General features: G+C 40.8%; 1 protein-coding gene across 1 annotated transcript; it reads left to right on the top strand.

Annotated features, from left to right (window-relative positions):
• The first annotated feature begins 122 nt into the window (after positions 1-122).
• Positions 123-23,902, top strand: NCAPH (non-SMC condensin I complex subunit H). Its single transcript, XM_061556493.1, has 18 exons — positions 123-177; positions 1,812-2,136; positions 2,695-2,785; positions 4,214-4,306; positions 4,482-4,611; positions 5,143-5,273; positions 5,770-5,959; positions 8,746-8,840; positions 9,551-9,762; positions 10,605-10,753; positions 11,544-11,650; positions 12,626-12,748; positions 12,970-13,077; positions 13,405-13,581; positions 14,119-14,223; positions 21,112-21,191; positions 21,355-21,430; positions 22,279-23,902. The coding sequence occupies exons 2-18, from the start codon at positions 1,823-1,825 to the stop codon at positions 22,339-22,341; spliced, it is 2,244 nt and encodes a 747-aa protein (XP_061412477.1). The 5' UTR covers positions 123-177; positions 1,812-1,822; the 3' UTR covers positions 22,342-23,902.
• The last annotated feature ends 2,032 nt before the right edge of the window (positions 23,903-25,934 follow it).

Genomic DNA, 25,934 nt, shown 5'->3' on the forward strand with positions numbered 1-25,934 from the left:
TATCATACACCGCATTGTCGACGCCACCGAACGTCGCCGCGTCCTCGTTGGACGGTTTCCCCCACGTGACCGGCCCGGCACCGACTGTCAGCGCTGGGAAATCTAAACCCGGCAGCAGCCGCGCATGCGCATTGCGGCCGTGCGCGATATTCAAACTCGGGTCCGTTCCGTCGTCTGGTAAAGGAGACTTTAAACACTTTTACATTCACGAATTGTATCACAAATAAGACTTTACGATAGCTCCTATGCTCACACGTTACTTAGTAATCGCGTCGTCCGTGACGGGGATAAGCTTCGCGATGTTTGCTTCGTTAACTGTCGAGTTGCGACTCGGCCGCCAGCCTAGACGAGGCCTAACATTGTGCTGTGTGTGAGCGTCTCTCATCATTACTTCTTTGACATTTGTACTCGGGATTTTAAAAGCGTATATCTTATTAGCGTGTTTTATTTAAAGTGGATATCCGCTCGCTAGTCTCTGCTTTGTTATTTATCACAGTAATTGTGCTATGTACGTACTCTGGGTAATACGGCCTTGCAATAGAAAAGTTAAATTCCTACTCATTTTTTTTCTTGGTTCTTTCGGTAAAGTCACGTAGAAGGGAAATAATAAAAGTAAATAAAATATTATTATTTCCCTTCTACGTGACTTTACCGAAAGAACCAAGAAGATGAATCCCTGCAGTCACGAAAGCTTTAAATCGAAAAATCCCTACTCATTTTGTCTCTTAATTCACATTAGTGCTATTAGTATTGATCACACCCGACATCTAATTTAATATCGTGTTTTGTTTCAGGTAATGATCACACTAAGCCTGTGCTTTGTTGTTTTGCAACGGTAGTTGCCTATGACCCAATGCGCCAGAACACGGAAGCTAAGCAAATTCGAGCCTGTCTAGTTCTTGGATGGGCAACGACCATGCACAATAAGTTGATATCGGCTGCTGTGTAGCTACATTGTGGAGAATATAGGGACCGTGCTGGAACATAATTTGCATTGTGCTATGCTCACACGTCTGCCCCCCTTGCCTCTCACTTACCAGCACCGGTCAGCGTGGTGAAATTTGGTCTAATAGCCCCCATGACCTAGAGTCCTACACGGTATAGGGAGGCCCTCATCCAGCAGTAGATTAACAAAAGGGTTGTATGTCCAGTTTATTAGATATTCTATGAATTGACTTTCCCTGGAATAACAATGTGGAAAACCCACTCATTGTGTTGCATTATAATTAACGTGTGCTGTCGTTTTAATACCACTTAACAAATGCGCGATTCATGTTTTTTAATTAGATTATATTACTAGGCTACGCTTTGTTTATAAAATAACTAGTTACAGGATAGATACATTATGGATCGACTTGGGCTTGCAATGGGATTGTCGAATGTCCACCAATTTTGTTTACACTTCATTTAATATTTGTGCTGTCATTGATTTCTGTAATAATACCATAGACAAGTTCTGAATTAGGTTCATCAACAGTCGGGCCTGTTATATATACGACAATAGTATTTAATTTTACCGTTATGTGGAGAGACTTTATACCTATTCTTTACTGTTTACTACAATCATCCACATCGGTGCGCAGTTCGTTTTTATACATCGTCATAATATCAGCTGGCAATAATTACACTCCTATATAGTATTTAAACAGGTGAGAGAGCCTATTGCTTTCTCACTAGCTGTCCATTGACACACAACGTGATTGTTGCGCACAGTAACCTGATTTTCGTTGAATGTTTGTGTATAAAGACAAATTAATTTGTAATATGCAATGTGTCTCATGAACTAACACTGGTGTTGCTGAACCTTTCAGGCTTTGCAGCCATGAGCTCTCCGCAGGTGCGCTACCGCAACCAGCTCTTAACACCGGGCAGCGGTGACATGTTCACCACTCCCCGGCGCTCCACGGGCTCTGGCATCCATGGAGCAACGACATCCGGCGGAGGGGTCTTCCTCTCGCCGGCCACGCACCGACAGCAGAATGTCCCCGGCTGCGACGATGGATCGGTGGCCAACTCGCCCCTGTTCCTCGGCAGCAAGAAGAGTGATGCCGACGACCGCAAGGAGAGGCGCAAGTCCCGGGTGATAGAGCTGCAACAGAGGGGAGGGGTGAGCCCCATCTCGCCTACCATAGACCGGTAAATACTGGAGTAGACCTGAACAAATAAAAATACGTAGCTTTTGGATATACCAGCTAGAAATCTGCATTATTAAGGTGGATCATTGAACGAAAGAGGCAAGCAAATGCAGGTTGGAGTGCATTTTTTAATCAAATTATAATAAAAACGAACATGTTTCTGAAGAAGTAAGTTTTCATCAGACATCTGAACAGCCATGATCATGTTTGCATCATAACTTGGACTCTGACCAAGAACTTCAAACAAAACCTGAAAAGTCCCTAAATACATATTTGTGTGCTGACTTGGGATCCATATGATGGCAGTACGGAAACTATAACGTCAAGTGTTAAGTGCATCCTAATTCATTAGTAAAATATTAGCCAGTTTAAACTCACAATGTTTATACTTTATAATTCACAAATTAGCCAGGATTGTATTTTTATTGATCTAGTTGATATGTATAATAACCACATTAGGCTTTTATTATGGTAGGATTTTCCAGTTGCAATAACATAAGCAACTTCTAAATGTGATGTTGCATTGAAATATTCTGTCATTTTTATATCTGTTGTGCAGGCGCAGATCTCTCTTGACCTTGCCTGGTGGGATGACCAACACTCAGCTATCTGAGCATTATTCCACGTGCATCAAACTATCAACTGAAAATGTTAGTGTACAATGCACTGGTGTCCAGAATGTCTCTGAAATATTCAAGTATATATACTTTAGCTGATGATCAAATCGTCAGGAATGTGCCTGATCTCGTTATATCTCAGAAGCTATGCTGGGCTGAGCTTCACTCGTGCTTAGATGGGTCACCATCTTGCGTAAAACAGGTGCTGTAGGCAGTGGAGCAAAATATAATGGTCTCTTGTCCTATACTCCCTATATTTACCAATCTGCACTAACCAGCATGGTGAAATTTAATCAAATAACCCCCATGACCCACAAGGCATGGGGATGCCCTCATCTAGCAGCGGGTTTATAAAAGGACTATGTACGCAACAATTTAATGCACCCTTTCCCTTGACCATTCAATTCTAGACTTAATTTTTTTTATCTTGATATATTTACTTGATCTGTGGACACTTGCATATGTCCTATATGACATATGTAAGTGTGAGCTTACAAAATTAGAAAACATGCAAGTGAATGTGATGATATACGCAACTGGCCTTGCTCCACCAGGCCATCATAAGTGGTCCGCAAAAATGTTTAAGATGCGATTTTTATCCACAAAACGTTGTATTTTTTACTTGTACACAAACATTTTGAGAGTTGGAACCACTGCTGTAGAGGAACATGTTTGCGCAAGTTAGTTCTGTATGATACCAAAGATTGCCATGAGATGGCGGTACTATGATACATGATCCACGATAAACATACCTTCCATTTTCTTTGGTTCTTTCGGCAAAGTAACAGGTGAAAATAAAATATTTGTACTTTTACTATTGTGGACTTGAATTATTGGAAAAAGTAAACAAATGGAAGGTATTCTAGATTTGAAGTTTTCGTGACTGCAAGGATCCATACTCTGGTTTTTTCGGTAAAGTCACGTAGGTGAAAATAATAAAATACCTTCCATTTGTTTACTTTGTCCAATAATTAAAGTCCACAATAGTTAAAGTAAAAAAAGTAGTGTTAAGTAAAATGTTTTCCAGAGTAATTGAATGCATGATGGTTATATGATGTCCTCATTCTCGAACGTAACTTCATGGATTAATAAAATCTTGTTTAACTGACATCCCACATGCATTATAAGCATTATATATTGTAAAGTTATAATGATGAGAAGACTTATGGTAGGCTTGCTTTGAGTGAATTTTATTTGAAGAACTTTTAGTTTGCCAATTCATACTAAAAATACACAAAAAACAAGTTGATGAAAATGTTAAATTCAATTACAAACTTAAGAGAAGCTGATATCGTTATAATTGTCCTCGTAACATTTTATATACTTTTGTAAAAATATATATATGATGGCAACTAACTTCCTGATCATCATATGCAAATTCAATCATCATAGTCGCTGACTGCATTATGTTGCAATATTACACAATTGATGTCTGACTGTGCTTGGTATTTTTTTCTTCAGAAAATCACAACCAAGAATGCTTTTGGCCTGCATTTGATCGATTACATGGCCGACTTGTGTAAACAAAAAGGAACTGAAATGACCAACTTTCAGGTATACAATGGCATTTTATGGTCAACACTATATTCCAGCCGTATTTTTCTGTTGTCGGTGATGATTTTGGTATTGACTTGTTCACAGATATTGCTTTTGGAATTTAACCTACTCTGAAGTTCTACATTTTACATATTTCAATTGACACCAAAAGCTTCCGTATGTGCCATTGCAGATGGCAGCAGGGACACTGGATGCCAGCACCAAAATTTACGCAGTGCGAGTAGATTCCGTGCACGCCGATGCTTACAAGATGCTGGGAGACATTGCTGGAAATTCTCAAACCTCAAATGAGCAGCAAGCAGGTGAACTCCCATATCATAATCCCCATTGTTAAGGTGTTGGATGTGTATAGGGAAATGTGTCACTTGAGATAAAATCATTTCTAAACTTGTGTAAAGTGAAATGATTACTAGTCAATGTGTACTGTATATTTGCCTCTGAACAAATGAATGTGAAGTTATGCAGGGTTGAATCGGGGTAGTGTTTTGATGGTTGATCACCTTGCCTAACCACAGGTGTTTTAGGCATTATGGGCTGCAGAGGGAAATGCAGCAACATCTCATTTTGACACTCTAATTTTATGCTTTCTTCAACAACCCACACTGACCAGTGGGAAAATTATGATCAAATAACTCCCACCAACCACAGCCTAGGGAGGCCCTCATTCAGCAACAGGCAGAAAAAAGGGAATTTTGCTCGAGTACATTGCAAAGGATATTCGTAGTCTGATTTGTTTAATTGTACTTTTACTTTGAGAGTTTAATAAACTTGTACTGTTTGTATATGATTACAAATAGGACCATCTTGAGTTCATAAACTGTGTCTCCGTATAGGTGATGGAGAAGAAAACCCAGATAACGGAGTGCATAAAGGCAAGCCGAAGCAGAGGAAGAAGAATTCGGTGAAGAATATCGAAACGAATTTGGACAAAATCACAAACAGCAAATTTGATGGGGAGGAGCAGGTGGGATTGCATATGCACACATACAAGTTTATATAGATGCACATATATTGCGCATTTGATTACTGTTTGGACCATGGAATTGAGCCAACAAGTTTGCTACTACAATGAACTGTTGACCAGTGAGTGCTGGGTTATTGGACCAAGGTGTTGATGGTACATACACATAATACATTTTAAACTTAAATATATTTTCAAAGGCATCTTTAATGATAACACAAATGCATCGCTAATTCTGTTAAAGTGGCAGTTGCTTAAAATTTGAAAAGTATATTCTCTCTTTTAGACATTTGGGTAATGGAAAACCCCAGGAGTTGAGTACACAACCTTATGTAAAATGTTAACGATTAGATTTCAAACGACAAGTACTGACTGAGGTCTTCTTTGCCCTACACCCTCTAATGTATTCTCCAGCTGCAAACACCATGTTTTGTGAATGATTGCTCCCGTTCCTCCATGCTAAACTCATGTATCCCTCCTGCCCACCCCCACTTTTCAGTGTCAGCCGTTGTTGAAGACTGGTACCTCGTACGACGAGTGTGGAACGATGGGCCTCCTCCTGAATAACCTCAAGTGTGCGGACTACAGCTGTAATCTTCTGTTCGACTGCGACCTGGTGCCGCTACGAGTAAACTCCAAGTACACGCCGCCCACCATTTCCACTCTCACCGACATCTCTGAGCTACGCGGTGGGTATATCGGTGCCACATAAATGTAATTTTACAGCATTGCAGACTTGCTCTATAACCAAATCGCATGGCATGAGCCCGATCTCAGTAGAGCTTGGAAGCTAAGGTTGGGTAAAACGGGTATTACAGGTGGCGCTGTGGGGCGATGTTGTCAGCAGAGAGCAGTGCAGGTATACCGATTGTACTTATTATACTACACTACAGCGTCTGTGCTCCCTGCCATCACCAATATGTATTGCTTTCCCAAGCATGGTAAATTATGGTCAAATAACCCACACGACCTGGATAGTGTAGGCAGGCCTTCGTCCAGAAGTGGACTGACAACAGGGCTTCCATGTACATGCATGCATACTTGTTGGAGGCAAGATTAGAGCAGAATTAAGATTGAATTGATAGGCCTGTTAGAAATAATTGTTGAGTGTTTTCAAGTGAAAAGATGAGCTTTGTGAATTCAAGAATGACTAATCGGCTGTTGGGAATTGTGCCTGTCCGGTCCTGCATAAGCGGACGAAATTGTGCGGTTTCTTTTGGATTTGTCCGATTCCTTCTGTGGCCATAGACAGCCACTATTATTACCGTCTGCGGTGCCAGGGTGTGCCTCATGGCATACAGTACATTCCAGGACTGGCCTTTTTGTCTAGGAGGGTCCACCTATACCCAGTTGCATGGAATACCATTTTTTATGAAATGTAACACCTTGAGAAACGTTTGATATGAATCATCTCATGATAAGTGTTCTGGGGTAATAACGCAAAAACCTATTCACCTATAATGTTTTACTGCTTTGTCTTCCATAACTAAGGACTGATTTTAAGAAAATTGTAAACCTTTTTTTCTCCCATTTGTATCTTTTAAATATTATCCATATGGACACCTAATTATCTCTTTCCTGCAGTATTTAGTACCTTAAAGTAGATGTGTTGTACACAGCCTGTTAAAGCAACCACCTAAAATACCCGGCATGTGATAATTCACCTCCTATCCTGCAATTCCAAGCATTGTGATGATTCTGGATTTTCACTTATTCAAGAGCCTTTGTTATTGCTGTTTTACTGACTTTTTTTATTGACCCTCTTATGTTATGTCTAATTTGTTCTATTAGCATTGGTCAATATTGCATGCAATAGACAGTCTTCGTTTTTTATATCATAATTTTATCATGTTTTTTTCCTATTTGCGCTTTTGGTGTCATGTCTAACAACATGGCACTGTACTTTTGCAGACCAGTGCATCACCCTGTTATAAAATGTCCCACAGAAGGTGGCATCACAAAAATACTTGAGCTCCCTTTAAGTGACCTCTAATGCGCACTATACTTACTGTGTTTCCTGCTATCGAGATGTTTGTTGGAGGCAAGATTATTTATTTTATATTTGTCGAAGTTAAGTGAAAAATCTACTCTTATGTCATTTTTTATGCACTCCGGGCTGAGCCCATTAACCAACTACATTTATACTTTTGGTTCTATCGGTAAAGTCACGTGACTTTACGGAAAGAACCAAAGAGTATGGATTTCTGCAGTCACGAAAGCTTCAAATCAAGATTAAGCTTCATTTAATTACAGATTGCTGCCCAGATTCAAAATTACAATCACAAGTGTCAGCTCTGCTGTGACCAATGAGCTATCCACTCACCACCAATAATCTATTCTTACATGCACTCTTTGATGCACATATTGTGAGCAATTGAATCGATTGCAATGGATGAGTTAGTTGTTATGTGCCTCTTCAATCACAGTTCATAAGTATTACATTAAGCTGTGTGCTGCTATAATTAGTGTTGGTTCACTTAAACGTAATGCTCAATAGTGTTAAGTTGATAATAAGCAGTTAATCATTTTTCGATTTAAAGCTTTCGTGACTGCAGGGATTCATCTTCTTGGTTATTTCGGTAAAGTCATGTAGAAAGGAAATAATAAAATAATAAAAATAAAACAATATAATACAATTCAATTTTATTATGTTCAACACGTAGGCTTTCGCGACCAATATTATTCATAATCAACGTTTTTGGGTTTAGATCGCGTTATTTATAAATGTGTCGTAACCCTCCACCACCCGACACGGCCAATCAGTAAAAAAGTGTCACGTTGACAAAAGACAAATAGTTCACTGCTTTAGCCCATCGGTGTGTTGAAGCGTGAAACCACAACATTTACAATTTGAGTACGACGTTTCGCTGGTAATTGCATTCACGCTACAACACACCGATGGGCTAAAGCAGTGAACTATTTGTCTTTTGTCAACGCGACACTTTTTTACTGATTGGCCGTGTCGGGTGGTGGAGGGTTACGACACATTTATAAATAACGCGATCTAAACCCAAAAACGTTGATTATGAATCAATTTTATTATGTTTTCTTTTTATTCTTTTATTATTTCCCTTCTACGTGACTTTACCGAAAGAACCAAGAAGACAGTTAATCATTATTGGAAATGTCTTGTTGATCACTTGTATTGCCCATTGCAAAAACAGGGCTGTTTTTTTATGAAACAGTCATCGACCATAAAATGTGCCGCTGGCAAAGGTGTCTAATACAGTTAATGTAATTCAAATCAGTCATACATCTAGAAGGGGGAACACATATTTTGGAATTCTGTCTGCAGCGTGTACTTGTTTTAGCAAGTTGAAACATTTTTGGAATTTTACCTACTCTGAATTGAACCAGCAATACATATTTTGTTGTACAAATGCATTTATGTTACCCATACAGTGTTTGGATTTAAATGGTGACCTTTTGAAGGGGTGGCTTCTTTCCTAATTTTAACTAGTACTTTACATTACAGGCATTCTGCAGCAGTCTTCATTTGAGGAGAAGATGATTTGTCCTTCCATGGCCTCTTTCTTGTTCAATCAGGGTGATAACGATACTTCAAAACTGGTACGTGCTTGCTGTTAAGAGTAATTTCCCAAAACCCTGACCCTGGTGGTAATCAGCTGGGCCTTTCGTCTCTGATTCATGGAGATGTGTTTATGCTTTATATGACATCACATGAAGTCAGCTTGTGGCCACCCTTGAGACATTGATGTTGGAGGTTTCTCCAGAATAAAATTGTGATTTTATTGTTTTCTCGCGATGAAGTATATAATTATTCATCAAGGAAGGTTTAACTGTAATCTTTTTAGAGTTATATAAATCTGTGTTCCACCAACCCTTGTTTCCAAAGTACAGGCTTATAGGCATGCCCCAGCATGCTGACTAATACAATGGGTTATTTAAAACACCCAGATATAACTTATGTTGTAGTTTTGTTAAAATATTGATATGCTACAGTACATTACTGCGTTAATCAAAATTAACATCTGCAGCTCTTTGATAAGGGTGAGGTGTTTCATAACCCTTCAGCTCAGCCTTGTGGTCACGTGGATTTTTATCCGGGTCCTCTTCTCCCTCCACATTTAGAAATATGCGCTTCGAGTATTTGGCTGCTATAAACTTCTACATGATAAGCCACTTCGTTGAGCTATCATTTGTGGCCAGGTTGCTTTTGAAAAATAGCTACATAGCTCAGTGGACCTTACCTGGTAAAATAAAAAATAATTCAGTTTAGTTTTCTGGGAAGTGTCGCTTACACGTTTGGTTTCACGCAGGATGCCATGGCCATGCTAGAGAAGCTCAAAGGCGGCCGTCTGGCCTTTGATATGGATGCGGAGCCTCAACCCCTAGAAGATGACTACGAAGATGACGACAACGATGGCGGCGGTGACTTCGGGGTCATGGGAGACGATTTCAATGGTGACAACGGCGAGGGCGGGACGATCAACGAATTCAGGACCGGTTGCGCTGCCGTGGCTGGGAAGAGGTGTGAAACACCGAACCGTCGCGACCACACAACAGCAGAAGAGACCACCACATTCCTGTGTTATTACCGAGAATGGGAGAACATAGTCATTTGGACAAAACACATTCGGGCTTTAGTTCTTAAAATCCTAGTCATTTGAAAAATTTTCATAATTCTGTGTCACGATTTGTTATGGTCTTTCCTGTGTCATTTGTACTCCCCATCTCTGCTGTCTGTTTTATCTTGTTTGTACTTTGTGATCCTACTTATACTCTAATTTGTATTGTTTGATTTGTCCTTTTTTTGCTGTCTCATAATATCTCAATCTGTCTTGATTGTGCTGATCATGAGAAATAAAAAAATAAAAATTGGACGAATTGGACATAATTTATACATACTCATTTTAGTTGATCTAATTGTGTGAATGGTAGAGGTTTTTTGGTTAGATCGCATAAATATGTGTCGTTAAAACCCACCACCACTCGACACAGCCAATTATAAGGGTTGCACGTAAACAGAACATGCCAATTCGTCACTAGTACAGCACACCGGTGTGTTGGAGAGCCAAGCCACAACATTTACAATCTGAGTTTGACGTTTCGCCAGTAATAACAACTAGCTTCATAAATTACTTCATGTAATGGTGAGCAACACTTGCTTGGAAGTCACAAGTGATTATGGTTCTCGGACTGTGTTAAACATTTAGCTCCTAAGGTCTTGAGTTAAAGGACCGATTGCAGGTTTTTAGTGGGGAAAAAACAACCGTCATTGATATCACTGATGGTCGTCAGTCTAATTTTATTTAAGTATTGAATATCCGTTTACGTTTTAATTTGAGAGTAATGCTTAGCTGTGTTTTGCAGCAATGCTGTCATGAGGATTGAGAATGCTGGCATTGAGACAATGCGGGGACAGCTGTCTCTCCAGCCCAGCGAATACTCTTACTTTGATCCCAAGTTACTGTCAACCTGGGCAGGCCCTGACCATTGGAGGCTTAAGCCCATATATAAAGGTGAGTGGCCATGTGTAATATACTAATGAGCGAATCACTGATTTGTTTTGGCAACAACAACTCTCCACTTGCATCTGATGGCCTCAACTGTGGTTACTTTTTCTGTAATAGTAGTGCATCTCTTCCATATTCTACACGTCCCATTATTGTCAAAGTAGATGTTCTTGTGTATTTATGTATATATTTTTTCTTCTTGGTTCTTTCGGTAAAGTCTCGTAGAAGGGAAATAATAAAATAATAAAAAGAAAACCTGATAAAATAATTCTCACGACGTTTCGGCCACAATGCAAGAAGCCGTTCTCACGACGTTTCGGCCACAATGCTGTCATGAGGATAATTATTTTATTATGTTTTATTTTTATTATTTTATTAATTCCCTTCTACGTGACTTTACCGAGAGAACCAAGAAGATGAATCCCTGCAGTCACGAAAGCTTTAAATCGAAATTTATGTATATATTATCTGTTAATATTGATTCTGCAATTTTCTAGAGGTTGAACCAATTAATGAGTGGGAAAACTGGTAGTTTGGGGAATTGTGTGTATAGTTTTTACAAAATGTATTCATAGTAGACTGCAAAAGTCGTTGTATATGTCAAAATTGAGGGCTCCTTTCTGACCAAATAACTTTAAACAATATATGGAGTGACATGCATTTCAAAATATTGAATGATTGTGCTGTGCACATGTACTGTACACCGAAGGATGGGTTTGTCGAGTTTTAACTTAATTGTTGCGGTGATATTTGCGTGGGCTTTTTAATTTCACGTGTGTTTTTTTGTCCGTTACAGTTTCTTTATTGTCTGACAAAGATGTAACTAAAACACTTAAAGTGAAGAAGACGTTCGATCTCGACTTTGACCAAGAAATCAATTTGAATGAATTCAAGCAGTCAAAGGTTTGTGTGCAGTTTTAGTGGTTCAAAGTAAATAAACAGTTTTTGCTTTTCTATATGCTTTCTTTGCAGACAAATAGAGAAGAGTGTGTATATTGGATTTTTTTTAGTTAATGGGAATTTTTAGTTATGCAATGCAATGTTCATATTTAAAACTACATAAAAGCTTTCAACTGATCTATTATCAAAGCCTGGCATTCTGGTTGTCCCTAAACTAAATTATAGAGCCTCCTGAACCAGTATGATCAATTCAATTATTGTTCCATCAATTATTGTTTCAACCATTATCCATAAATACATAATATCCATCCATTGAGCATTTCTATTATAAAAGCCCAGCGTTCCGTTTGTCCGGCAACACATTATAAGAGCCTTTCAGGAGGCTTGATTAAAAAAATGATCCAACAGGTTTACAACAATTGTCAACCCCCCCCCATAAAAAATGTTCACCCCCAAAAAAAGAAATTTATTTTGCAGACATATATGCCGACACACCCTACATACAATAGTCAGGAGTATCTGCAAGAGAACATCAGTGGGGGCGATGGGCGAGGTGAGAAGCGCCAAGAAGCCCTCCGCAGGAGCTAGAATAAGTCGGCCACAAGCCGCCGAAATTCTAGTGTTTTACAAATGTGCATAAATGATGCACCAGTAAACAATGTAACCAAATAATTTAAGGTCACTGCCCTTGATAAAATATACTTGTGATGTATGTGCAGATCGGTAGCGTAGCGGTTAGCGTGCTGCGCTATGAACCTGGCGATTATCTGAACCGGTCCCGAGCCTCCCCTAAGTCGACTTGGCCTCAAATGAGTACCTGGTGCGATGTGTAAACACCATCACTAAGGAGACAGGCGGCCAGGCGTGGTGTTGGCCACCCACTCCCTCGTGTGCCGTGCCGGCCTTCATAGGTGCTCGCTAACAGCACTTGCCCCTACAGTCTGTTAAGGCTAGATGGGGGATCTTTGTACATTGCAGGCAGCTACAACCATCACAAAGACAACTGTGGAAAAATACAACATGAAATCAACGACCCTTCCGGATGACTTTCACTACGACCCGGAAAACCTTATCCGTGCGTTCCTCAGACCTTCGCTCAAGGTGAGTGTCCCACCTTTATCCAATAATCATAGTTCAATGATGATAGGTCACTGGGGTAGTTAAGAGTATTGTACTTGCATTCTGCTTCACCTTGGCATCAATCATCATTACGGTCATAAAAAAAAATTTCGCCCATGGTTGATACATTCCTCACAGTCTTGTGAATGAGTTGTTCCATTCCCGCGTGTCGCGCATCACAAACGGTTGTTCTGTTGCTGCAGCTGATGCGGGTCGTCCGAGCCGACATGGGCAGCAATCATGACGACGGCATCGCTGCGTACAACTACGATAATGCTAACGACGCCGCCAATTACTGCCCCGCGCTGCCGGTAAGTCACGGTTTACGCTTGGTGGGAGGCGGGGTCCTTGAATGGCCAGCAGGTGGTGACTTCGATGTGAGAGGATTTACAGGCAAACTTCATAAATCGCACATCTCCACTTTTGTCATTAATATCTGTCGACCGATTCCTAGTCTAAGTTAAGCATCTAATTATGGCGTGTACATAATTACAGTTTTCTCAATTAAAATAACCAAACACATGTGACAATTTATTTCAAACAGTGCTGTTAATACAGAACCACAAATGGCAGTAAATGAAATGTGTCTATTGTAAGAAGCTTATGTACTCGCGCTAATGTACACGTGTTGTGTTCAGGCTGCTGATGACGACGACGACGACGACGACGATGCGGGACCTGCATACGAGCCTGGACAATTTAACACCACAGACCAGACCCAGAACTTCAGCCAGACCATGTGCTTATACTCAGACTCCATGAACAACAACGCCACCTTCTACGGAGGAGACAATCTTGTTGCCGAGCCTCACAAGGTTAGAGTCTGCAGTCTCTCTCCCTTGGGTGTCCAACTTTACATTAATGTCCACAACTAAGGCCACATTCCCACTGTGGCAGACCCCTGTAACAACACTATTGTTTTCTAGTGGGCAGCATTTATGGATACATGCACATTGTGTATAAGAGAACATATATGCTATGCCCAATAAATATCTATTTCTGTTTGATAACTTTTTGTGTTTTAACTTAACTGCAAAACCCCTAAACCAGTCACTACTAAACTACCATACAGTGTATGAGGACCACTACCCAGATCTTTATGATTCTTAGACAAGATTTGCACTCAAACTTTTCATAAAGCATTTTTAATATGGTTAAATACACTTTGTTGCATATCTGCGAGATGTAACATGTGCGTTAGCAATGTATCCATGTGTGTTTGCTTGTTACTAAGCACAAATTTGATTGTCCTGTTGAGTCCCCTAACAAAAGGAATGCTTCCATTAAAAAACACTGGCTTTCTGAACTTGCTTTAATGAGCACGTTTGTTTGTGTGTGACGGACCTGGGCAGGTTAACAAGATTCTGCTTGATTATGCGAAAACGGCAAAGAAAATGGACGTCAAGAGGCTGAAGCAGAACATTTGGAATATGCTGACAATGCAGGAGGGAGACATGGTATGAACAACCTTTAATGCAATGGTACCTGGATTATATAGCGTAAAGAGGTGCCGCATTCAAATATTTTAATAATGCCGCTGTAATACTAGAAAACCCCACTGCTAATAAAGTATCGTTTTGGTGATGTGATTAGCCCAATACACCTGGCAACATACGTTTGAATCTCAGCCACGACTGTTTGATATTACTCACCATTATTGGTGAGTAATATCTCTACCCGTTGTCGGCACCCGCTTCATCATCCTACACTGACCAGCGTCGTGAAGTATGATCAAGGTGTGTTGGGGGAGATCTGCATCCAGTCGTGGATTGTCAAAGGGATGTAACTTATTTATACACTTTTAAACTGCTATATATTTACTGTATCCCTGTCAAACCAGTCCTGTGACTTAGTCTGTTAGGCGCTTGAAGGTGAAAGATACTGCAATGTGTGTGTGTGTGTTACGGAGGATGTGTTGATGGGTTGGTGGGGGTACAGACAGATGGCAAGCCATGGGGGGGGGGGGGGTGGCTGTCTCATGTGTCTGGCTGGTGGGCCCGAGCGCAGGTTGTTATGTCCAGGTGCTGAGCCTCGTGAAGAATAAGACCCTCCCTTGAGCACTGACTTGCTCACATCCCTAGGGACATACGCCTGAATTATCAAATATTGTTGAAAGTGTTTGATGTCTTTTTATATATTTAAAACATAGGGGCATACCTGATTTTTTTTTGCGTAATTTATTATGTTTATCCTTATAAAAATGTATCTCGACATATATTGGTGTGTGTACCTATCTTAGCAGACGTCTACAACATTTTTATTTTTGCATTGTTCCCACTCATGTGGTGTTCTGCCTTGGTGATTTCCTTTCTCCACTCAATCCTGTCCACGTGAACTCCACAGTCCTTCATGTCCTGATTCACCACTTGGAACCCAACTATTTCTAGGCCTCCCTCTCAGTCTCCACCTTGAGTCTTCCATGTTCATCACATCTTTCCGATTTGGTTTCCTTGTCGTATCATGGTATGTCCTACTCATCTGAGTAAATTTAATTTAAGCTTGTCCGAGATGGGGGTTACCACTCTTGCCTTCCTCATCTATGCAATTTTGAGCCGGTGAAGTATTGTAATCCCCGAGATCCATCTGGTCATCTTTGATTTCTGTGGAGCACATCTGTTCTGCTGTGGTTTTTAGCCTAACGTTCAGACCCTATGTTAATACTGGTCTTATCACTTTTATATACTCTCCGCTCATCCAAATGAGAGTCGTCTCACAAAACTCCACCTATTTCTCTGTAGTACTGCCCGTGCCTTTGGACCCTTGCTTAGATTTATTTATTCACACACATATCTCTGTATCTCTTTGTCACTTCATCTGTAGATTTGTGTCTCTAAATTTGTTTGAAAATTAACTTCGGCCTTATAGAAGGGGATCAATGAAAGAGCTGACTACTGTTTATTTAATTACACTAATTTAGCTCTGCTGTGTAGTAAGTACACGTGGAGATGTTTACATCCGAGTGGATTGGTTGTCATTGCAGGAAAGTTCACAACGTTAGGCGCGATATGTTTTCGTTGAATTTTTATACTTTTAACTTTATACTCGCAATGGGTTTTATTTATTTGTGGATCCTCAGAAGCTTGGTATTTTGTCAAGATTTTTTATACGTTAAATTATCAGCTGCTTGAGAGATTACCAGTTTAAACCAAATTGAATAGAAGTATCCCTAACAGCCCCATCACCTCCCTACTTGCTATTGTGTACGAGGTATTTTCTGAGACTTGTTGGCATTTGGTTTCCAGGCCAATGTATTTAGATTGTCCGTTAGACTTGGCAGTGCAAAACAGCGTAAGATGAGCTAAAGGGAGCGGCCCATGCCAGAGTACATACGACACGTTTTAACAAAATGTACGATGTCCCCGTGTCGTCCCATCATGGAAAAGTCATTGACAGCAAAGTTTAGCCTACCCTGGACAGTTTTAATCAACATGCTTTATTCTTGTTTTGTGAATGTAAAAGCAGCGTTTTAAAATGTGTTTCACCAAAAGTAAAATAAATTAAATATTGCGTTTATCACAATACTTGGGTTTAAATAATTATTTTCCCGACCGTAAATCCAGTGCTTTGTAAGGCAAGAATTTGTCAGTCATGCAAATGTATTCCCTGTGCTGTGATGTGGCCAGGAGATGGCAGTGCAGCAAATTGACTTTCGTCTATTTGTATGGAGCTTTGAGTGTTATTCCCTTTGTAGGTATGGTATTTCTCTGGGATAATCTGATTTACTCCCACACGAAACAATTAATGGCATTGTAATTGGCCAACTCTCCTTAAAAACTTGATATATAATTCGTTTGTGTGGTATGTTTTGTTGTATATTATGCAGCTGGCAAAACATTTCCTAACTCAACTGGCGCTGTGCTTGATTCCCCTACTCTAACCCACCTTGGCATTTTACCAATAGTTTTACAGTTTATTGGTTTCAAGGCAAGCTTATATTAAAGGCAAGGGCGATACATGTCTTTGTCTCACCATTAATGCCATTGCGTTTCATTCATAACCTGTGTAGATTAGTAGTCAAGTTCAAGATTTGCTTTGCATGGAAAAAAAACTTTCCCAACAGCTGCGCTTAAAAGCTTTAATAGCTACCGCAGTGCACATTTACAATTTAAAAACACCCAGATCAGGGGAGACTGCATTCCTCTAACACGTTGTTATTCTGCCTTGGTGCTTCATGAAGTTTTGTCTTTGTGTGGGTTTTTATATTGTATGCAGCCATGCTTTGTGCAAATACAAATGTACAGCTATAAATAAGAGTTAAACAGTGCATTACGTCTTCAGTGTGGGAACAGAAGCAGCGTTTGTGCTCTCTTTTATTGAATTAGTTTTCAAGGAGGACTTTTTGCTGAATTGCTGGTGGGGGCTGGGTGTTTTTTTTTTGTTACCCTTTAAGCAGAACAAAGAGTGGACTCTCATGGGCGCCTTTTCTTTGCCAGTGAAGATGGCTCCCCGAGTCATTAGGATGGTCAGGATGATGATAACCTGTCGAACTTGAACCGTTTAAATTTACCCTTGGACAGGAAAAAAGAAACAATGCTTGCTTTATCTGACTGAGCTTGGCTGCAGTATACAATCGATGTCAACCTGTGGCTTTTGAGAAAAAAATGGTTTCATCCAGCTGGGCTGGATCTTGTTTACATCCAATACAGAGAGACAAGCCATCATTCAAACGCGGTGTGGCGAAAGCGCGTGGTTTATTGTTTGCCAACACCACCAATGAAAACGTTCTCAACCTCACTTGGAAAGGGGACGGTTTAAAGAAGCGAACTTAAAATAAATATATAAAATCCCAGGGATTCAAATGTTCATAGAGAAGATGTTGGATATGGGGAGGGGGGTGAGGGGTGGTGCGGTTGGGAGCCTTCTGTTGATTAACCATACCCAGTGAGACGGAACGTTGTTATTTGCCTTAGGTTTAATGGAAGAGGATATAGCATGTTATCTGAGGCCTGTTGCAACTCGTCGATGGAGGGAGCCTTGAGGTTTTCTTGAAACTCTTTTAAACTTTGTACATTTTCAGTAATGGCAATACTGTACTGTACTCAACTCGCACAGTATCCCAACCACAACAAAGTCACTGGGTTAACGATGTAGTAATGATTGATGCGTCCAGCCCTTTCATTGCCATAATATTAAAAATACAGCTTAATTTAATGCATACCTAGGAACATTACAAATGTTTTATAAACTGTTATAAACTTAACGTAAATATTGTGGTGGATTGCACAATTTTTATATTAAAGTTGTCAACATCATTTTTCATTGTGAGACTGAATACACGGGCTACAAACAATGCTACACCCAAGCCCACGGCCAAACCTCAGGCTGGCATGACTAAAACCACTTTTCATTTTTGGTTAGAACATAAATCACTTGTCATGAAGTTAGTCAATGATGGGGTACCTGTCTAAATGTTCTGTGAATCTTACAAGCTGTTGCTATTATATCTACCATTCATGAGAAGGAATTCAACGTGTTATTTTACTTTGTCAAACCATCAATTTTCACATTACGGAAGTGGCTATGGCTTTTTCATAACCTTCTTAAGTTGGCTATTTATAGAATTAGCAATATGAGATTGCAAATGGTCAGATCGAAATTTAAAGTTTGGTTCCTCAGTCAATGTGGCTTTTTATACCGATGTTTTCAAGCAGCATTTGTTTTAAGTATACAAACCCTGGATTAGCAATATCAATGTATGAGTATCGTCAGCAGATGACTTGGTCTCAGCAGACCCTGTTCTCTTTACTAAAATCCACCAAGACTGCAGAATACATTTAATATAGTACCGTAATTTGTTTTCCATGCATCGGTGAATATTGTTGAAATCCCAGCCAAATAAATTAAAATGAAAACAACTAAATTAAAACAAATCACGGCGTTTCGAAGGCAACACAAGCCTCCGTCATCAGATGGCTGCTCCAGCAAAATTACTGTAGCGTATGAGAGGCTTGTGTTGCCTTCGAAACGTGATTTGTTTTAATTTAGTTGTTTTAATTTTAATTTATTTTATTTTGTTTTTTACCTACGTGACTTTACCGAAAAAAACAAATAGTATGGATCCTTGCAGTCACGAAAACTTCAAATCTAGAACAAACTGTTTACCAATTTTTAGGTTTTGAAACTTTTTTTATCACTGGAAATGGTTTAAGATGTAGGATTTGCCTCCTTTTTCTATAAAATCATCATCAGCCTTGATATGTTTACTGATAGATAAAGGCCTTCCTAAGCCTTCATACCTCCATCATGGAATGATGCCTCAATCATTGTGATATTCAAAAGAGATGATAAAACCGACGTTAAAAATTACAAACCTATTTTCCTTTTATTGCACATATATTTGTTACGTAAAGGAAATCAATATTTAGTTTATGATGACAAGTACATTAAAATGAATCGTTTTATTTTTCAAGAAGCCTCCTACAAAGTTACGTTATAAACTTGATTCGAAGCTTTCGTGACTGCAGAAATTACTCTTCGGTTATTCCTATCATTTAATTTATTTTCTTTCTCCGTGACTTTACCGAAAGAACCAAAGTACGTTATGATTCATTTAAGGTCTTAATGTAAATGAATCATTAATTTGTTTTGTGATCCTGAAAATGTGAACATGGGCCAGCACACTACGTTATGTTCAGTGCCACTCCTTATTCATCCCCCTGGTGTCATCAGAAGTTGTAGACGTTTTGCTATGACTCAACCCCAAGAGAGAGGCTTTCACAAACAAATCGCAGCTTGCGCACTCGCAGTGTGTGTGAGTCTATTCATTTGAGCTTCACATAGAGGTTGGATGCGATATATCGAGTTGGGGGTGGTTGAACGTTTTTCTGCAGTTAAAGGAGTTTGTCAAAACTTGCCCGAGTGCGGTGCATGTGGTCGACCCCACCTAAACCCCCTTGAGCTATTTTCTGTGCCGCTAATGCAACAGTCATCCCCATTACAGAAAGCCACGCGGAGCATTCCTGGAGGGGTTTTGTGGCTGCTTATGTCTGCAGCTCACGAAGACTGTGGTTGTGACACCAGAGTCTGCACTTGTTGACTTGTAGATCTAGATAGGATCCATTGCTGTTGTTATGTGGCGCCAATCTCAAGTTATTCTCTCCCCATTCTTTACACTGAAGTACACGTGTGTCTTGATATTTGTTTTATTCAAATGCAAGAGAAAATGTGCCATTTGAACATTGTGTTCCGACTATGCTACACATTTTGTGTGTGTGTATATAATGCTACAATATGGGGAGCAGTGGCTTAGTGGTTAGCGCACTGCGCTATAAATCCTGACCACAACAAAAATTTCTACGGTTCTAGGATTCTCCATAATTGAACTCAGCTGTGAATATTCAATCTTAATTTTGGAGCTTTCGTGACTGCAGGAATTGTTCTTTGGTTCTTTCGGTAAAGTCACGTATAAAGATAAAATAATAAATTAAATAATAGCATACGACGTTTCGATTGCAACACAAGCAATCATCATCAGGTATAAATGAAATAGCAACAAAATTAGTTTTTTGTTGCTATTTCATTGGTTGTGTTGCAATCGAAACGTCGTATGCTATTATTTATTTTATTATTTTATCTTTATACGTGACTTTACCGAAAGAACCAAAGAATAATCAGCTGTGAATGTATACACGGTGTGTTGTGTAAAAATTTGCGCTGGAAAACAAATGGTTAGCCAGGTATGCCATTCCATCCTTAATAATTATAAGTGCTCGAGAACAACATTTAAATCTATAGTCTCTTAACGGCTATGTGAGGGATGTTTCTATGTTTTAGAATGTGTTTTATGTATATTATTTAGTGTATGGAAGACTGGCCAAATGTATTGAGTCCCAGTAACTGCAGTTCAGTTAAGGCTCATAAACACATTCCTGCGGAGGGAGCTGGTAGGAACGTTGGGTTGCTCGGTCAATGGCCAGGGTCAACGGCGGCGTGGTGTATTCCGCAAATATGCCCGACTGTGAGGGCGGGCACTAGCCGGCGTGAGTAGGTTAAACGTTGAGTTTTATAAGGGCACCACGGGGTGACCAGCCCCTCCCCACCCAGCCCCACCCCCCACCCAGCCCCTCCCCCCACCCAGCCCCTCCCCACCCAGCCCCACCCCACCAAGCCCCACCCAGCCCCACCCAGCCCCTCCCCTCCCTCCCCACCCAGCCCCTCCCTGCACGACGGACGGACGGACACAATAATCCCCTGTGGGCTGGTGTAACCAGGAGGTTCCTACCAGTAAAATCTATATATTATACAAAACACTAGCAGTTCAAAATGTTTAAATATAAAAACCGCAAATCAATTTGAATAAACATTTCTTAATGTGTTTTTGTAAGCAATGTTTATATCTTTTTTAGAATAATGCAAATGAAAATGAAGAAGCAAAAGTCTCCAAAGAAATTCTCTTTTCAGAAATGTACAAAGAACTACCCGCCAGGTGAGAATCAACGCACTTTTTCACAAATACATTAAATTGTCCATAAAATGCCATGTTTGTATAGTTACACTCTCAAGTTATAACTGTTACTTACATCGTATAGTAATTCCCGTGGCTTGTGAAACTGCTCTGTATCGTGACGTGTGGATATTGCTTCCCCAAGGTTACCCATCTCGATGTCTAAGAACCTGTCGGTGCCCATGGCGTTTGTCTGTCTCCTGCACCTGGCCAATGAGAAGGTAAATGTTTTACACATTACCAAACTTCATAATTCTGTTCATACGGCTATTAATTAGAAATTATAGGATGCAATTTCAACGATGAGTAAGGAAGGTAGGTCATCTTCTTGGTTCTTTCGGTAAAGTCACGTAGAAGGGAAATGATAAAAATAAAACATAATAAAATACAATTCTCACTGTTTTATTTTTATTATTTTATTATTTCCCTTCTACGTGACTTTACCGAAAGAACCAAGAAGATGAATCCCTGCAGTCACGAAAGCTTTAAATCGAAGGTAGGTCACTGAGTATTTAGGACTGATGTATGTGTCCTAGGGCCTACACCAAATCACCCGCAATGCGCCAGGTAATTTGATCTCTGTTCTAAGCAGGGTTGAATCTGGATTGTGCTTTGATGGGTGATCACAATGCATGTCATGGTGGAGTATGATTATACTGGTAGGAACCTCCTGGTTACACCAGCCCACAGGGGATTATTGTGTCCGTCCGTCGTGCATCCAAAAATGGGAGGGGTGGGGCTGGGTAGAGAGGGGAGGGTGGGGAGGGGCTGGGTGGGGAGGGGAGGGTGAGGCTGGGTGGGAGGGGTGGGGCTGGGTGGGGAGGGGCTGGTCACCCCGTGGTGCCCTTATAAAACTCAACGATTAACCTACTCACGCCGGCTTGTGCCTGCCCTCACAGTCGGCCATATTTGCGGAATACACCACGCCGCCGTTGACCCTGGCCATTGACCAAGCAACCAAACGTTCCTACTAGCTCCCTCCGCAGGAATGTGTTAGCCCCCGTCTAGGGGGGGGGATAGTCCTGTGTACGTATTTCTCATGATGATGTTTTCTTTTTTCTCTCCAAAGAACCTGGTGATCTCTGGACAAGAAGACCTGATGGACCTGAAAATAAATCAGGACCTTAGCTAATAGCCGACGTACAACTATGTTACGTCTGCTTGTACAGTCTCCCAGCAATACTGTTCAATGCATTTATATTGTAATACAGAATGTACATGGGATCATCGTTTTTAAATCTCTATTTCATGGTGGGCTTTAGGCAGAATTATTCTGAACAGCAAATATCTTTGTAATGTTCATATTTTTAAGGTAAATGGCCATTGGAAGTATTTTTATAAGAATAATCGCTAGTACTGTTTTTATATCAACAGAGAGAGAGAGAGTAAATTGTAATTGATTTTAACTATATACAGTCGTTAAAGTAGAAAATGTGAATACTGCAATGTAAATGGCAGGAATTAATCTTTTTAATGTATTACCTGTTTTCACTAGTTTGAGTCGTATTCATTTTTGTATTTGTCAATATATCCACCTTCAATCTATCACAACTTTACAGGCGATGTCTCAAATGCTTTGGCACAAATATTTATCGGCGCCAATGCACCCCGAATATCCAACCATGACATTGAAGGGAAATCGCTTACTCAGTGGGGAGAAGTGACATGGCCTTGCGGTAGCACGTTCACCACTTGTTGCAGTTCGAATCCGGCAGCTGCCCTAATTATTCCTGTGGGTATTATCAATACAAGTCGTCTGCTTCAGAGTTGACATTAAAGACCCCCCCCCCCCATTATTCGCAAGAGTAGACTATTGTGTACCTGCGTCTGGGTTAAAATTTGAAAAAAAAATTAACTTATCCACAACTTGCTCAATTAGGATTCTACATAGCAAATCATTGCCTCCTACTGGCAGACTAATTCCGGTCTTCAGGCAGGCCAGATGCCGAGTCACCCGCAGGGACAACTGCCACTAGGGGTGGCCTTTGAAATGTGTGAGATATGCTGTAAATCGCCATGAGATACCCAAGCGTATAGGGCACGAATGAATGAGCTTTATTACATACTCCATTTCAGTGTTCTTTTTCTCGTGCACTGAACTTGATTGGTCTGGCCTGCCTGTGGCTACTGGGGTCTTTGTTATGGTGATTACACAAGCAGCTTTACAATACTTTAGCTTGTCTTAAATCGTGTGAAAAGTTATCCTTTGGTTGTAGAGGCTGGAAACGTACATGGTCTGGTGTGGCACTGCGCCAATGCTTGCTGCCTGCCATACTGTCCCAGGGTCGAATTCCTCCTTGTGCTTTTTGTTGAAGCCTGCATTCAATTACACCTTCATGTGGTATCTGTGTAGAATAGCCAGTCTCAATAGTGCCTTGTGCCAAGAGAGCAACATTTTTTTACTTAAATATATAGCCTTGTATTTATAGACCGCTGTGATAGGTGCAAGATTGGAGGGTTTCTTTTTATAAAAATGGATTGAATGATTGCATGCTCACAAGTAGGCATTTCAATGCATTTTTCTTCATATTTTCCTTCCGCTCTTTCCCACCAACACAGCTCCAACATCACAGGTAGCTAGGTTTGTGACTGTTCCCATCCATGCTTTTAAAAGTAAACTTTTATCCAAGTGGACCTGGGGCTGGGTCTTATGTCAATGTTTTATTTGACCACTTTTTTGTAATAAAATTAGTGCGAATATGAAAGTTATTGATCTTTGAGTCCTGAGTTTAGTAACGCTGTGGTTGCAAGTTATATGCAGTCATGTCAACGAATGACTTTCTGAAGTGGACGATTGTGCATAATTTGTTTACATGGAGGGCTGAAAGATCAAAGCACTAGAAATGGATGGCCTACGGTATTTATATTCTTAGGTTTTTTCGGTAAAGTCACGTAGGTAAAAAATGAAAATTAATAAAAGTAAAATAAAAATCTCGACGTTTCGGAGGCAACACAAGATTCCGTCTTCAGGTGGAACCGTCACAGCACGATAGCTGTATCAAGTCAGATACAGCTATCAAGTGAGATACAGCTATCGTGCTGTGACGGTTCCACCTGAAGACGGAAGCTTGTGTTGCCTCCGAAACGTGATTTTACTTTTATTAATTTTTTACCTATGTGACTTTACCGAAAAAAACCTAAGAATATGAATCCTTGCAGTCACGAAAGCTTCAAATCTAGAACTGCAGTATTTATTTACATGAGAACGATCAGAAAGTTTTGAATGGCAAGCACTTGCAAAGAACATGTTTAATGTTCAAGACATCGATTTGGTAGCTTGACCTCTGGAAGTTCAATGTGCTGACCAATACACCATGGCAGCATTCCCTCACCACTGCATATATTGATCCTTAAAGTTCAACCGAACGAACATGTGGTCCGGTCATCATCATGAAGCCGCCCCACCCCGACTGACCCCACCCACGACTGCCGTGCCCCATGTCCCCCTTCCACACCACCCACACAAGCCCCACCCTGTGTCCGGAGGAAGGGGGCAGGGACTAAAGAAGGTGGGGCCCAAAGAGGAAGGTGTGGGCCTTAAGGATTATGGGAGTGGGGCAGGAGGAAGGGATGGGACCTACAGAAGTTTAACGTCCCTGTTTTAAGGTTATAAACATTCCTGCGGAGGGAGCTGGTAGGAACGTTTGGTTGCTCGGTCAATGGCCAGGGTCAACGGCGGCGTGGTGTATTCCGCAAATATGCCCGACTGCCAGGGCGGGCACAAGCCGGCGTGAGTGGGTTAAACGTTGAGTTTTATAAGGGCACCACGGGGTGACCAGCTCCTCCCTGCACGACGCACAATAATCCCCTGTGGGCTGGTGTCACCAGGAGGTTCCTACCAGGAGTACGACTATAATGAGTCAAGAATGTGTGTCCCGTGCGTGACGTCACTACATGAGGCCCACCCCCCCCTTCATTAATATTCATGAGCAAATTTTTACACCAACGCAGCGGAAGGGCAAGCTAAATTTATTACGCAAAGTCGCTTCAAATGCGACGTTTCTTTACAGAAAGTGACAGTAAAAAATAAATCTAAGCAGCACAGTGCTACATGTGTGACGTCACCGCAAAAGAGCCGCCCCCCCCCCTCATTAATATTCATGCCCGCGTGGAAATGTACACGAACGCACAAGGTCGCGCACTCCACATGCCGAACCCCTCCCCTCAGTAATAACCATGAGCGGTTCACTCCACATGCCGCACCCCTCCCCAATAACCATGAGGTTGTGACGTCACTCCACATGCCGCACCCCTCCCCAATAACCATGAGGTTGTGACGTCACTCCACATGCCGCACCCCTCCCCAATAACCATTAACGGGTGATGTCACTCCATATGGGGCAACCCCCCTCATTAATAATCATGAGCTGAACTATTTTTCTATTGAATAGAACAATTTTTCTATTGAATAGAACAATTTTTCTATTGAATATTTCAGATTTACTGCCATATACACCCGCCCTTGGACGGGCAAAAAGGTTAGTAATATAATAAGCCAATAATGTGTGTGTGTCCCGCGCGTGACGTCACTCCACATACCGCACCCCTCATTAATAATCATGAGCGGGTGACGTCACTACATGGGGCACCCCCCCCCCCCCTCATTCACAATCATGAGCGGATGACGTCACTTATGTCTACCCCGCCCCCACCCCCTCATTAGTAATCATGAGCGGGTCATTATTTCCGATTGAATATTTCAGATTAACCGCAATTTTCACAATA

The sequence above is a fragment of the Lethenteron reissneri genome, chromosome 22 (genome assembly GCF_015708825.2).
Source record: "Lethenteron reissneri isolate LAM-NWPU_2019-01 chromosome 22, ASM1570882v1, whole genome shotgun sequence".
Taxonomy (NCBI): Eukaryota; Metazoa; Chordata; class Hyperoartia; order Petromyzontiformes; family Petromyzontidae; genus Lethenteron; species Lethenteron reissneri.

What these genes read in the sequence shown, in the direction of transcription:
- NCAPH (XM_061556493.1), top strand. Translation starts at nt 1,823, where the DNA reads ATGAGCTCTCCGCAGGTGCGCTACCGCAACCAGCTCTTAACACCGGGC. An exon ending in CGACATCTCTGAGCTACGCG is followed by an intron (nt 5,960 to 8,745) that starts GTGGGTATATCG and finishes TTTACATTACAG; the next exon opens with GCATTCTGCAGCAGTCTTCA. An exon ending in GCTGCCGTGGCTGGGAAGAG is followed by an intron (nt 9,763 to 10,604) that starts GTGTGAAACACC and finishes TGTGTTTTGCAG; the next exon opens with CAATGCTGTCATGAGGATTG.